Genomic DNA, 15,423 nt, shown 5'->3' on the forward strand with positions numbered 1-15,423 from the left:
AAAGATTTTATTTATTTATGTATCAGCGTAAGCATGCACAAGCAGGGGGAGTAGCAGGCAGAAGGAGAAGCAGGCGCCCTGCTCAGCCCCATGTGGGGCTCGATCGCAGGACCCTGCGATCATGACCTGAGACTTAACCAACTGAGCCATCTAGGCGTCCCCATACTTATTTGTAATTTATCTTTATATCCATAGCACATTGCACAGCACCTAACATATTTGATTGGTATTTGTTAATTTTGAAGAGTGAGGGAGGAAAGATCTGAACTGAGCCTTGAAGCAGGTACAAATGGATATGCTAGTTTCGATAGAAAAAGGAATGTTTGGTGTCAGAGTCTAGCCTAGGTGCAGGCAGCCAGGCAAACAGTTGCTTTTAGCCTGCAAACATCGTGTACATACATGGATTTGCAAAATGTTGATCAAAAGATACTTAACTTTCTAAGGGCCACTAGAACGTTGAAATGAAAAGTTCTTTATCTGTTTTATAAAAATAGTTTCTGTGTAAAATTTTTTGGGCAAAGTTCCTGAATTAATGTTTTTGTAAAAGCTTTTTTGATAAAAAATTATATGTAATTCATCATAAAGTTAATTTCTCAGTTTCTGGGTAATTTTAAAGTAGTGGAAAATAAGCACTACTAAAGTAAATATACCATAACATAGTTGTGGAAGTGTTGCTGTGGTTAAAAGATAGGGCACAACAAAACTTGTAGTGTTTCTCTGGCTTCTAAGTGAAGGCAGATACTTCCTGTGAAGTGGCTGGTAAATAGTCTTCTATGTCCTGGTAGCCCTACATAACAGATGCTTTTAAGGGTTGCAGATTGTTCTTTAGTATAATTTTGTTCAGTTCCATTCACTAATACAACTGCATTTCAGCAGATATAAACCGGGATGATTGCACATTGTATCAGAAGGGTGTCCAAGTCTTGCTGTCAGTGAAGGCTAACCTTTATGGCTTTGATAGTCTGCGTTTGAAATACATCTCTGAAAATTTTCAGAAAACTGCAGTTTTGTACTTCGTATGCTGTGCTTATGTAAACTCCTTAAATTGTTGGGAAAACAAAGGAAACCCCTGGGTTATAGCAAGGATTGGTACCCCTTATAGTGGAATGAAGTAATAAGAAATTGCTCTTAAATCTTTTCACTTATGTAAATTGACCTTTATTGAATTTTATTGTGAATGGTAGTAATGAGCTGGGAGACTCCATTGTGTTTGGGAAACTTTTTCAACCAAAATACTGTTCTCTGTTTTAGTTGAGGAACATGGACAGTTCTGAGTTGTAACTGGCAAATGGTGGTGTACGCGTGCAGAGGGCCATATGTTCCGTCATGGTGTAACTCTAGCTGCTTGGGACCGAGTAGCTCATACTGACTCTTGCTTTAGGTCATCAAGTCCATCTTCACAGAGTACGGTAGAGCAAGGCTGCAGTTAATGTACTCTGTAATGATGTTGTGACTGTTCATTTCTTTTCTTATGACTTGTATATTACTTTAACCATGCCTATATATGGGCATTTTACAATTAAATACATAAAAATTACTTTGATGCTTTCATATTTTTAATACTAAAATCAAAATAAAATATCAGTTGTATAGGTTTAGCCAAAATGAAAACCTTATCAGCCAGTGAATTATTTGCTTTCACTTTCATCACCTGCAACTGTTCCGCTAAACTTAAGTATGTTTTTATCTAATTCTGGTCTTTCCTTATATGGGCAGAATTTGGAAATAGGTTGCTGTAACAGAAAAGGAAAGAAAAAAAGGAACTAAGTTACCATACTGAAAGGCAATTAATAAGTAGCTCTGGTCTGACAGCAGCATGGCTGTTTGGAGTTTTATATTTCATGATAATTTATAGCAACTTTATGAAAACAACCTAGTCTTTTTCTTTTTTCCACACATAAAGGACATTTTAAGATAAGACATGAACTGCCATTTTTGGTATGAGCAAAATGTTTAAGTATGGACTTTCAGCCTAAGAGCAATAAAATTTTTAAATGTTGATTATTTTTTTCCCTCTTAATGGCAAAATTATTTGGAGGAAAACAAACCGAGATGCTTTGCCTAGAGGTTAGAAGAAAATTTAAATCAGTATTAAACTTCTGGTGAGGAGAGGCTCTTCCTATTAAAATTTAAAATGCACGGTCCCTTCACTCCAGCTGTTTTGTTCTAGGTATCTACACTTGAGAGCTCTTGGCACATGAGGAAACATGGGAGAAACTCTAATGTGCCTTCTCATCACAACATTGTTTGTAATTGTGAATAATTAGGAAGAAAGTAAATGTCCTTCAAAGGGGTATGGTTTATTCACAGGGATATAAGAGTTCAAAATTATGAGGTAGGTAGATAAATATAAAACCATCAAGGAAAGATTCTTAAGACATGTTTAAGTAAGAAAAAATTGTAGAACAGCATCAGTAGAATGTGTCTTATTTACCATTTATGTTTTTTGAAAAAATCGACACAACTAATATTTTGTGTACATTTAATAAGTATATATTTTCATGTATGTATGTATGTGTGTGTGTGTGTATGTGTATATATATATATAAATTTTTTTTTTAATCTGGAAAGAAATAGTACACCAAAAGGAGATGTGGCCCTTTGGAGGATTGGAGAAGGGACCTTTAATTAATTGGAGGTTGTTTGCTTTATTTTCATTATTTGTATTTTTTATAAAAATATTTCTATGTATTCTGTAATCAAAAATCTTGAGAAATTTTCACTTGGGGGTACCTGGGTGGCTCAGTGGGTTAAGAGTCTGCCTTCAGCTTAGGTCATGATCCCAGGGTCTTGGGATGGAGCCCCCACATCTGGCTCTCTGCTCAGTGGAGATTCTGCTTCTCTCTCTCCTTCCTGCTCATGCATGCTCTCAAATAAGTAAAATCTTAAAAAGAGAGAAATTTTCACTTGAAAATGTGTTAGTATATTTCACTATTAATGTTTAATTCTTGAAGTTCTTAAACTGATGTTTTTCTTTAGCTTTGGAAATGTTAATCTTAGATCATACTAGAAGCTTCATATTTTTACTTGAAAAAGAAAAATGGATTTAGGCAAGTAGAAGTTCACAGACACTCAACTTATACTTTAATTGGTTTTATTTATTTATTTATTTTAAGATTTTATTTACTTATTTGACAGAGATTACAAGTAGGCAGAGAGAGGGGGAAGCAGGTTCTCTGCGGAGCAAAGAACCCGATGCAGGGCTCGATCCCAGGACCCTGGGATCATGACATGAGCCGAAGGCAGAGGCTTTAACCCACTGAGCCACCCAGGCGCCCCTCAACTTATACTTCAAATGAAGATACTTAATGCATAAAATGTTAAGAACAAAAAAAGGCTCATTTTTAATGAGCCCTTTTGCTTTAAAACTGAAGTGTGTTTCTGTCTTTCTCCAGTGCTGCTGGGGGTGAAATCTTTGACCAGTGTGTTGCAGACAGAGAAGAAGCCTTTAAAGAAAAAGATGTTCAAAGACTCATGAGGCAGATATTAGAAGGTGTCCGCTTTTTACACGCTCATGATGTAGTTCATCTCGATTTGAAGGTAAGATCTAAATTACTTTATAAGTTTGAGATGGTTAAAGAATGATGACACTCCAGGTGTAAAGTGTTTAACATGATTTATTCAAACATTTATTAAGTGTGTATGCTTTATAAGGTAATAAGGAAATAAAGGTCGAGTCTCTTCTTATCCTCTAGCCAGTTTTATCAAGGAAGTAATGTACAGGTGTGTACATAGAAAGGTAAATAAATTGCTCCAGAAAAGGGAGCAATTTTAGAGGATATTGGTAGGATAGGTAAACTCTTCCTGATAAAAGATAGGGTTTGAGCTAGACCTTAAAAAAAAAAAAAAAAAAAAAAAGGATTTAAATAGATAGAGAAAATATAGGAAAAAATATGGGAAAATTCAGAAAATAGAAGATTAAATTTTGTCACGAGTTAGGAAAACTTGTGGGGCAAACATAAATGAATAGCATCACTGGAATTGAGAGATGAAATAGGAGATATTGACAATTGAGAAAAGACCAGATTCCAGGGGTTTCATTATGGAGAGGGAGATGACTTTTTAGCAGGAATATCTGAAAGATAGTGTTGTAGAAAATTAGGCAGGCAGCAGTCAATAAAATAGAGAACTAAAGAGATTCAAGGCAGGTAGATTTAGAATTGAAAATTATCGAAGGAAGAGGAGGGAAGAAAGAATACACAAAGGGCAGCATATGAAGTAATCAGAATGCCAGCTGAAAGTAGGGGACGCATAAAGGGAAATTTTATTGGCTAGAAAGACCAGGCATAATTTTAACTTAAGGTATGACACTATTCATTAATTCAAATATTACGAGTAGTTGGTTTTTCTTCAATCCCCAGCTCTGCCTTCTCAAAATGGCAAAAAGATGGTAAGCTAGCTGCTGCCATTTAAGCCTTAGAATTGTCCAGAGGTGTAGCAGGAAAGAGCCAGGTTCTACTAATTAGCTCTTTCTGAAGTGCGGGGATGCACTCTCACCAAACCAACTTAGATCGATCTGGAACTAATAAGCATGTGGGAGTGGGGGCTGGGGGCATGGTGCAGGGTTTTGACTGGCCAGGCCAGCATTACCAGTGTTATCTGCTCCAACCCTGGAGGGGTAAAGTCCTCCTCCCATCCGAAGTTTCATTGGGGCCAAGAGTGGGGAAGAGCTGGATTCTCAGATCAGTTCTTTTTCTAAAAGAACAGAGGGCGGGTGGATGCTCAGGAGACCGTGAGGGTCCGCTACAGGTATCCTTAGCGCATCCCTTCAGGCATCCAGGGTAGAAGAGTCTAAGACCCCCATATCCAGTCCCGGTGTGACTGTGGGAAAGGAAACATTCCTCAAGGAACACACCAGTGACTCCAATTCTTTATTAGCCAGAGGAGACAGGGTTAAGGAGGAAGGTAACCTGAGGAGACTGAACCCCTGAACCCCAAAAAGGCTTTCCTCTTCTGGACTTCTGCAGCCTCGTTTTACTCCTCATCTGCCGATCTCGCTTGACTTCTGCTGTAGTTGGCCTTCTAGCGAAAGGAGCTGCTTATGGCAGTGGTTCTCCTACCACAACAGGGATCAGGACCGTCAGGAAAGGCTTGTCAAAGCAAATTGCTAGGCCCCAGTTGCAGAGTTCCCATGGGTTACTGATACCAGTACAGGCGCCATTTTGGGAACTGCTGCTGTGGGGCGTGGTAGATGTCCTCCGGTTTAAATACCAGTGTTTCAGTGCGTGAAGGAACGGAGGAGTACAGGAGGGTACGGTGTGTGCTCTGGAGGTTGACTTCTTAAGTAAACTTGATAAAACTCTGTCTGAAATAAGGTGGAAGGGCAATAGATATTCCTTCAAATGCTAGTTTCCTACAGAAAATACAGAGGAAAGAAAACAATTTGGAAACTTTCTTGTTCTTTTCTGAAAAATGCCAATTTACCTTCATTCTGTAAACATACTTTTCTCAGGGATGTTAATTTTTTACTACAGCGGCTAAAATGCATGGTTATGACACTGTAGATTATGGTAGGTAAAGTGGCATTTTTTGGAAGGCAGGTGTACCCACATGGAGTTCCAGGATGGTAAAGCTGAAATGGCCTGGGTAAAACCCTCCTAGCATGGCTGAGGGAACTAGGGCTTTGTTTTTTCCCTTTAGTCTGTCATATGCTTGGAAATTTGCTGGAAGTAATACACACTACTGCCTCCCTCGGGAACACTTAGCCGGAAAAGATGGTCTCTGCAGCCCAGACTTCAGTAGACTCGGACTTCAGGAAGCCTCAGTTAGTGTCAGGCATGCAGAAGAATTCCTACAAGTAATGTTTGCACTAAGCTTATTTTTTTTCCTTTTTTCATGTTTGGTTTTACACACTTAACTTTGGAAAGTCCTATGTTTATTTTTTATGATGTTTTGCTGGTTTTATGATGTGAAAAGAACTTCCAGGAATGAACCCTAATTTAAATAACATTGCACCTATAGGAAATACGCTTTCGATTTATGACAGCTCAACCTTTAACTATTATTCAGGAACTAATTAAGTAGCAGGTCAGACAGGTTGCCAACACTGTGTGTCATGGGTCTTTGATGTTACTTGAAAGCAAAGCAGCCGAAGGTGAAAATTAAGTTCTTGAATACCAGGTTTAACTGTGTATTTACTCAAGGAAATTATATCCCTTTCTCCCTAATACGGCTCAGTATAAATCATATTCCTTTCTCCCAGTACACTTGGTGTAGAATTCTTTCTGGATTTAATAGAGGCTTTGATGATGGGCCTTTGATGTTGGGAACTGGACTCTTCATGTTTCGTAGGCCCAGAGGAACTAGAAGACTGGGTGGCCTGGGGGGTTCTCAGCCATCCCTCTGTCTCACAGTGTCACAGGTGCAGTCAGATATGTCCCTATGTGAACTGCTGAAGGGGGAGGGTCGGAGACAGAGTTGGTGCCGCAGCCGTGCTGATGGGAATGATTTCTACCAAAAGGTCCTCTCCAGTTGACTTTCTGTGACCTCTGTGAGTCTGGACAGAGAGTCTGCTGTCCCATACCTTTTAAGAACCATCTGTGCCATGACAATTTATGCTTATAATTTTGACTCTGAGTCTAAGGGCTGGAAAGCTACAAAGCTAATATGTTTTCTGAACTTTTAATTCTGTTCAAATTGACAGTCCCCATGTCTAGGGCAACTATGAGTTAGTAGACTGTTTATGTTCCATTATGGTTAAAATGGGACATTCTTGTCCCAGAGACAAGTAGTTAGAAACTAGAATAACTATTGTAGTTCTCCTATAAAAGAGATAATTGTCACAATGGGAAATATGCTACTTGGCTTCAGATCAGACCCCAGATGGGCAGTTTGCCAAAAGACTGATTCACTGATGACTCTCAGCCAGATATCTTAAATTGAACATGGCAAATGCTTTAAGGGGTAGCAGATGCAGATTTTTGACTGTTTATACGACTGCAAAAATAGAAAAGACGCTAAACTGCGATGAAGGGAAAGCCCACTCATTTCACGTAAATTGTGGCAGGATTGACAAAATCTGAGAAACAACAACTCTGCCAAAGTCAGGACAAAGCTAAAAGCCTCAAAATGACCTCGATTTGGTGAATTAGTGGGATAGTGGGATAGTGGCCTACTTCAGTCACGGGATGGACTTGACCAGAAAGAACACAGAGAAATCCAGTCTTAAAACCTGGTGCTCTTTTTGTTTGAATGGTCTTTGCTGGATAGATCTCTCAACAGTTCTATACCCGGTCTTCGGTCATGAGCTCGTCCACACTGTTACATGTATGTGACAAGCAGAGGAGCCGGCCAGGAACTAGAAGCTGGAACTTTCCGTTTTGAGATTTAAGTTGGTCACTGACAGTTTGAACATCAGTGTATTACTTGAAAGAGGGGTAACATTTCTTTTTTTAATTTTTATTTATTTATTTATTTGAGAGAGCAAGAATGAGAGAGAAGGGAGAGAGGGTCAGAGGGAGAAGCAGACTCCCCGCTGAGCAGGGAACCCTGATGCAGGTGGGACTTGATCCTGGAACTCCAGGATCATGACCTGAGCCAAAGGCAGTTGCTTAACCAAGTTAGCCAACCCGGGCACCCAGGGGTAACATTTTTAAACAGTCTCCCAAACTGATTCAGACACTAGTATTAACTTCTTTCTGTACTATGACTGGGTGTTAATAAATAAAAAGCTTGAATTTTCGTTGCCTGATAAAAATGTTCCTCAAAATTTTGTTCATGGTAACTTAAGGCTAATTAAGCAAGTCAATCTCAACTTTATAGTGCTCTTATTCCTGGGTGATGATTCAGTAACTGTTAAATGAGCTATATATAGGAGAAGATGACGATACCAAGATAAATAAAATATCCATCCCCCCCCCCCCCCCCCCCCGCCGGCTGTGAAGCAGAGAAATAAGATAATCCAAAGATCTCCTGACTGCCTTTGTCTGTTTGAGGACAGTTTGTGTGTTTCCTGTTTCTTCCATTGTCATTGCTTCTCCAGCGACCTTCTTGTTTTCTTTTACCACCTGGGATTCATGCGTCTTAAATAGAGTTAGGTGCCATGAGCCACCACTTGTTAACACGAACTGGACTCTCTAGAAGGAAGGTCTGGCTGAGCTGTAAATGCTAATGTACTTCTCTTTGTTTGCAGCACAGCTGTCTCACTTCCTGGAAGTGGGTATATTTTGCCATCACAGATGGGCAGATTATAGTCCTGTAACTGTACTTAGGTTTTATTTAGAAGAGTAAGGTCTGTTTCTGAAATGTATCTGTGGTCAAACCAGGGCAGTTGGCAGAAACTACACAGTAAGCATTAACTGAAATTCCCTGAAAGAGCTCTGATTATAAAACGTGTTTTTTCCTAGCAATCCCTCTGTCAACCGTTTAATGTCTCTCACTTTGGTAGATGATGGATGCATGTGACTGGGCCTAGATTTCAAATACAGTAATGTTTTTAATAATCTGATCACATTAATTTAGAATTTACTTCATTACCACCACTCCAACTAATTTTTACATGATTACCAAAGAAAGCATTTCCGAGGGAATGTAAAGTATAAATAAAATTTAAGGGACAAACATTTAAGCTATTTTAAAGGAACAAATGGTATTAATGTTCTTAGAACATTTACAGACTGTGCATGTTTTAGTAATCACAGATGGCCCTTACGATATGGTAAAGATTTCCACTTCACAATATTTCTCTTGGAATTTTTTATGTACTGGAAAGGGCAAAACATGTTCAATGATGAATATATGTAACAGAGGCAACTTCTCTTATCTAATTTGCTTGAATAATGACATTTTATTTTACTGGAGTATTTCATTAGTGTAATAATATAAAAATTGCCTTGAGAAGTCTTGGGACTCGTAATCCTAGTTTTTTCCCTGAAGAAATAGCTAGAAGCTAATTAACAAAGAGAAAATAGCTTTTTAATGGAGTTTGTTTCCAACTTAATGAAGGTGGTTTGCCAAAACCTCTTGTTGTTTTATGATTAAAAAGAGAAACTTGGGGCACCTGGGTGTCTCAGTGGGTTAAAGCCTCTGCCTTCGGCTCGGGTCGTGGTCTCAGGGTCCTGGGATCGAGCCCCGAGTCAGGCTCTCTGCTCAGTGGGGAGCCTTCTTCATCCTCTGTCCCTGCCTGCCTCTCTGACTTCTGATCTCTATCTGTCAAATAAATAAATAAAATCTTTAAAAAAAAAAAAAAAAAAAGAGAGAGAGAGAGAGAAACTGATTCTAACAGTGATCAGTTGCACATTTTCTGTCCTTTTGTGTATGTGACAGGAGGGATGCTTTATCTGGTTTGGATTAATTTATAACAGTTAGCTTGCCTCTATAGTCCAGACTTCTGTAGTGACAGCAATTCGTGGTTTTTGTCTTTCTGTTTTAAGTTTTTACTGTAGCCAAAACTTTTTTTTGATTCAGAAAACAATCTTTTGTACAAAATGACAGATTACACTGAGCCAGTTGTTTTCACTATAGACAGAAAGTCTTAGTTTTTATGAATAAGTTTTCAAGATGAACTGCTATTCTGTAATTGTGTAGTGGTAATAGATTAGGACATTATACAAGAGATGTTAAGAATTCTCTGAACATTTATTGGGGTATCATTTGGATTTTTTATTTTTAATTAAAGGTGTTTATAGCTACACTGTTCAATCCAGTAACACTGGCCATTTGTGGCTGTCAAGCACTTGAGAGCAGAGATGTGCCCCAAGTGTGAACTTTTTGCCAGATTTCAAGGACTTAGTATGGGGGGGAATAAAGTAAAATAGCTCAAAAATTTTATATTATTACCTGTTGAAGGGATAACATTTTAGATATATTAAATTAAAGAAATATTAAAATTATTTTCACCTGTTTCATTTTACCTTTTATAATATCTCCATAGAAGATTTTAAGTTACATTCTGTGACTTGCATTACCTTCCCTTAGGACAGCACTGGTTCAGAGGACAGCCACAGATAATTAAGCCAGAATGACCTGTAATATAAAGATCACTTAGCCTTTTGGCTTATTTTTCAACCTCCTATAATCTGGGTTTTTCTTCCAGGGTTTTACTAAAAATTACTTCTTCAAAAGTCTTTCAGAGGTTGTTTATTTGCTATATTCAGTGGCCTTTTCTTGGTCCTCACTCTTTCTTGTGTCAAAGAGGACCTTTGACTCTCACCTTCCTGATTTTCTTACTACAACATGGTGCCTGGGTTCCTAGCCTCACTTCTCAGACTGCTATTTCTTTTCTTTTTTCTCTTTCTTTCTTTTCTTCTTTTTTTAAAAGATTTTATTTATTTGATGGTGTGGGGGGTGGACGAAGCAGGGGAGGGGAAGAGGGAGAAGCAGACTCCCGGCTGAGCAGGGAGCCCAATTTCGGACTTGATCCCAGGACCTCTGGATCATGACCTGAGCTGAAGGGAGTTGTGCAACCAACTGAGCCCCGCCCCCCCCCCCCCCAGGCGCCCTCAGACTGCTATTTCTGAACATGCTTGTCACTCTTGTGGCTTTCCATTTGATATAGTTATTGGCCCAAACTCATCTTGGCCACTTTTTTTCTTGCCGTTTTCTCTTCCTCTCATTTACTTCCATGGTGTTAGTCTTGCCACTATGTCCTTGTCCTCCGGAGCCATATCCTCAGCCCTGGACTCTTTCCAGACTGAACTGCCAGCAGTCTGTGGTGTTTTTGCAGGCACCTCTCCTTCTGGGTCTGAGAATCAGAATGGAACCAGTTGTCCTCTCTTGCTGACCTTGGCTGTATTAATCAGTGAATGATCTAAGCACCTTGTTCCTCCACAGCGTCGGTCCCAATGGGCTGTGGATTTGGTTAGTAGAATGTGTAAAGTTTCTTCTATTTTTGTTTTGTTTTGTTTTATTCTGTGCTTCATCATATCTTCCTCACTCTGTCTCTGTCTCCCTTTTAGGACTGCAAAAACAGAGTAGAGGCACATTCTTTGAAGACATATTCTTGTATTTGAGAATCCCTTGCACGCATCACACTGTAGATTAGCTCACCTGTATATGCTTCGGCGTGTGGCCTTTTCTTTCCCTGGGATGTCCTCTTGTCCTCCCCTCTAGTCTGTCTTCGACCAGTTCTTGCAGAAGGCCTCACAAAGCCTGATTCCTGTTCCTCCGCCCCCATCTGCTCACTAGGCTTTGCTTGCCACCACACTCATCCCTTCTGCCTTTGCGCTGTTCTCCGGTTTGTGGTTCCTCCACTGGTAGCTTGTCCTTGCGTCTGGCGGGGTCTTTCTTCTCCCGGAATGCCCCCTGCCAACACCAGGCCCCTGAGTACTGTGCCGGGACTGGCTCCTTCGTAGCTCACTACTGCTTTCTCAGAGAAACCTTGCCTGACTACCCGGAACCAGCACACTCATGCGCAACAGACACACCCCGCAGACACTCCCATCCATTTCCCTGCTGAGTTCTCCTGAGTGCTTAAAAGCACCCAAGGTGTTAACTATTTACTCTTGCTTCTTTGTCTCCATTGGAATGTAAGCCTCCAAAAGAACGTGGGATTTAGGTCTTATTTTCTGTTTTCCCAGTAGGCCGTCAATAAAATTTTTTTGAATAAACGACAGTATCCTTTTTCTCCTCCAAGGTCTGCTCACTTCTCTCCTGTACAGTTCTCCAAGGCTGAATTATTCTTGCCGATGGATGGCCTGAGCGCTTTGTCCACGAGCGCACTTGAAACGCACAGCAGAGCTGGTCGAGCCTGCTGGGTGCTTCCCTGTGATTTTTCTTCTGATGGGGAACTGTCACTGGAGACTTGGGATCACTGGTATTTGCAGTGCCTCCATTCCTGACACAAAGTGGACACCTGTTAGGTTCTTTTGTATAGTTCTGTCTCTTCCTTTCATTCAAGCAGCAGCTAATGTGTGCCCCTGGGTGCCAGCCCACTGCATGACTCCTGGAGCTGGGGATTCTTCCTTCTCTGCCCCTGAATCCAGACTTGGGTCAATCTATAAGCATTTTCCTAATAGAGAAGGGCAGGAGGGACGGTTGGGTAGATAGTAACCCCTTTACAAGAGAGGAACCACCTAGACCTCAACTTCCTGTTTCATATGTTCTTGCTTGTTGAACGTTGTTAGAATCTCTTTGCTGCCATCCTAGAGGTCTTCTCAGCAAGCTGACATGATGCACAGAAGAATGGAGAAAAAGTACACAAAGATATTGTTGTGAGCGCGAGCATGGCAAGTAGGATACACTGGACAGTGTCTGCTGAGACAGTCTCCACTGTCGCCGAGCCAAGGGGAACAGGTTACTGATGAGTCTGGAGAGCCTGGGAGGAGCTCGGACTAGCAGGGGTTTGCATGCACGTTAAGGAGTTTGGAGGTTAAGGCTAGCGGGAAGCTACTGACAGGTTTTCGCAGGGGGTGACAGATCAGGTTTGCATGGAGCAAAAGATCCTTCTGTCTACAGAAGGCTGGGCAAAATAGACCCTAGCAAAGTGTTCAGAGGCTGTTGCAATTGAGCAAAAACTTGATGGTACCTTGAATGAGTGTTCTGTAGTTGGAGAGAAATAAAGTCTAGAAATGCTTAAATTTATGACTTAAACTCCATAGGGTGTAGTGAAACGTCAGCTAAATGAGGAGAAAGTGGGGAGAGAGGAATGGCCAAGGTGATTCTTAGTGTTTTCTTCTACCTTGCTAGGTGAGAGTGTCATTCCCTGAGGTGACAGTCACTGGCATATGGGGAATCTGATTTGGGAGGGAAAATAGTCTGGTTTGAGCATGCTGAATTTGAGGTAGCTGTGAGACATCAAAGGGAAGAGAGTAGGTGAGCAGTTGGTTGAAGTGGTCTGAGCCAGAGATAAAAATCTGTGACTCATAATGTCTAGGCTATGCTTAGGCCCTGGGTACAGATGCACTGTGTCAGGTGAGAGCAGGGAGCCTCAAGACCAGGCTGTGAGAAACCCATTGAATGGGCCAGTTAAAGGACGATGAGCCAACAAAGGAGACAGAAGCAGCAGCCAGAGAGGAGGAAAAGCAGGATAGTGCTTTCCTGTGGAAGCCAAGAGTAAAAGAATCTGTAAACAAGGAAGGAGCAGCAGCGATGTCAGCGATGTTCAGAAAGCGTGGGATTAGGTCATTGGATTGTAGTGACCTACGGGAGAGGAAGAAGGAGACAAGTCAGATGGAGTGGCTGCATATGCATGGAAGGAAGGGAGATGTTACCGTTCATTACAAACCTCTGGAGAACCACAGTGTGACAGAGGGGAGAGGAAAATACAACAAACCGAGCAGGGGCATACATCTGTCACGTACAAGGTGTTGTGGAGTAGAGGGGGGCAGGCATCGAGCCCTCCCTGGAGGGCCAGAGGGGGCGTCAGAGTTGGCTTTCTTGAGGCACCGGTGCCTTGCTGAGACCCGCCACGCATGGAGTGAGTGATGGAACTAAATTTGCAAGCAGAGAAGGGGAGAGGGCTTCCTGAGCAAAGGGAGCACAGAAGGCAAGGGCATGAGATGGGGGTGTGCACATCTTGTTTAGGGATTACAGCTTGTTGGATTTGGAACACAGATTGCCTGCGGGAGGGTGGCAGGAGATGAATCGTGAAGAGGAGGCAGAAGCCAGATCATGAAACACTTGGGGTGCTGTAGTGAGGTATTTATACTTTATTGGTACGTATGGTTCTCAGTTTCTCTTTGGAAATATTCTTAATGGCAGAAGTCAGGAAGTGCAGCCCTTTTCTGAAGCAACATAAACTTTTCTTTCAAAAGTCATTTTATTTTGGGGCACCTGGGTGGCTCAGTGGTTAAGCCTCTGCCTTCGACCCAGGTCATGATCCCAGGGTCCTGGGATGGAGCCCCGCATCGGGCTCTCTGCTCAGGAGGGAGCCTGCTTCCTTCTCTCTCTGCCTGTCTCTCTGCCTACTTGTCATCTATATCAGATAAATAAATAAAACCTTTTTAAAAAATCATTTTATTTTAAAAATTGAAGTGAATTTTATTTTATAGTATATATGTTTGAATTTTTATGTAAAAGTATCTGAGGTTATTTGGGTTAAAAAAAAAAAAAAAAGACTCCAGGAATATGAACCTTATTGATTCTGTGGCCTTGGCCTTGGGTAGCTCTGTTGCCCATTGTCAAATACATTCCCTCTGAGAATGTGTTCGTGGGTGAGGACTAGCAACCAGTATCATGATCAGACTTACTTTATGGCAAGAATATTTATTGTTCAGTGAAGGATGGGTTGAAGGTGGGTGGGGAAAACTAGAGGCAGGAGGGTAGTGGTCCAGGTGAGAAATAATGAAAGCCCAAACTTGAAGTAGTTGGGGGTTTTGAGATTTGGGACATGGTACTGTCCATGACTTCACTAGGTGTGAGACATGGTTGAAAATGAAGGAGACAGAGCACTTTAGGTTGATTCCCCCCAGTGCCTGACCCGGGCATTGACACTGGGTGTAGATAAGGAGAGGCATGGGGCGCCTGGGTGGCTCAGTGGGTTAAAGCCTCTGCCTTCAGCTCAGGTCATGATCTCAGGGTCCTGGGATTGAGTCCCACATTGGGCTCCCTGCTTGGCGGGGAGCCTGCTTCCTCCTCTCTCTGCCTGCCTTTCTGCCTATTTGTGATCTCTCTCTGTGTGTCAAATAAATAAAATCTTAAAAAAAAAAAAAAAAAAAAAGGAGGAGGAGGAGGAGAGGCATGGGGTTGATGGGGCTGAAGGAAGAACTCTTGCCTGAGCTGTTTACTGGATTGATGGCCTTGCTCAGTAGTGGGAGTTGGAAGGTGTGGCCCATTTCAGCCAAATGAAAAGATCTGATTTTAATTGGATCTATGAGTCAGAGAAGGACTTAGGATAGAGGTCACCAGCCTGTAAGTGGTGGTTGAAGCTTCAGTAGTAGATGACATAGTGGAGGGCCAGCCAATGAGGGATCTGGGGCAACACCAGTATTTAAAAGGAGAGAACAAGGAAGAAATCTTTAGAAAATGGTGAGAGATTAAGGAGGAAAACATCCAAGAGTGTGTAAAAGGGTGGTTGGCAGGCCAAATCATACAGCCACAATGGTGCCTTGAAAGACATTTATTCGATCTGGGTGGGGGGGGTTGTCTTTGATTATTTAAGATTTTGCGATCTTAGTAAGAACAGCTAGACCTAGGAGAGGGGGCAAAATCCAGACTCAGTGCACTGAGAAGTGACAGCAAGTGTACACAGCCGTGCTTTCTAGCTGAGCTTTGAGGGAGTAGCCTGGAGTGAGTGCGTTGGCTAGAAAAAAATGGAGAGTTTTATAGGATATTTATGAGTGGCTTGGTTTTGTTTTTAAGATGGGGTAGATGAGGGGCACCTGGGTGGCTCAGTAGGTTAAGGCCTCTGCCTTTGGCTCGGGTCATGGTCTCAGGGACCTGGGATCGAGCCCTGCATCGGGCTCTCTGCTCGGCAGGGAGCCTGCTTCCCCCTTTCTCTCTGCCTGCCTCTCTGCCTACTTGGGATCTCTCTCTCTGTGTCAAATA

At 41.6% G+C, this 15,423-nt stretch overlaps 1 protein-coding gene across 1 annotated transcript in view; it reads left to right on the forward strand.

The window, feature by feature from the left end:
• STK17A (serine/threonine kinase 17a) overlaps positions 1-15,423 on the forward strand; it is a 40,790-nt gene that overhangs the window by 19,454 nt on the left and 5,913 nt on the right. Inside the window, exon 3 of the mRNA XM_059170594.1 lies at positions 3,396-3,540. Coding sequence (XP_059026577.1) covers positions 3,396-3,540 — 145 coding nt within the window. The remainder of the gene's footprint in view (positions 1-3,395; positions 3,541-15,423) is intronic.

Source organism: Mustela lutreola, chromosome 4, assembly GCF_030435805.1.
Source record: "Mustela lutreola isolate mMusLut2 chromosome 4, mMusLut2.pri, whole genome shotgun sequence".
Classification (NCBI taxonomy): Eukaryota; Metazoa; Chordata; class Mammalia; order Carnivora; family Mustelidae; genus Mustela; species Mustela lutreola.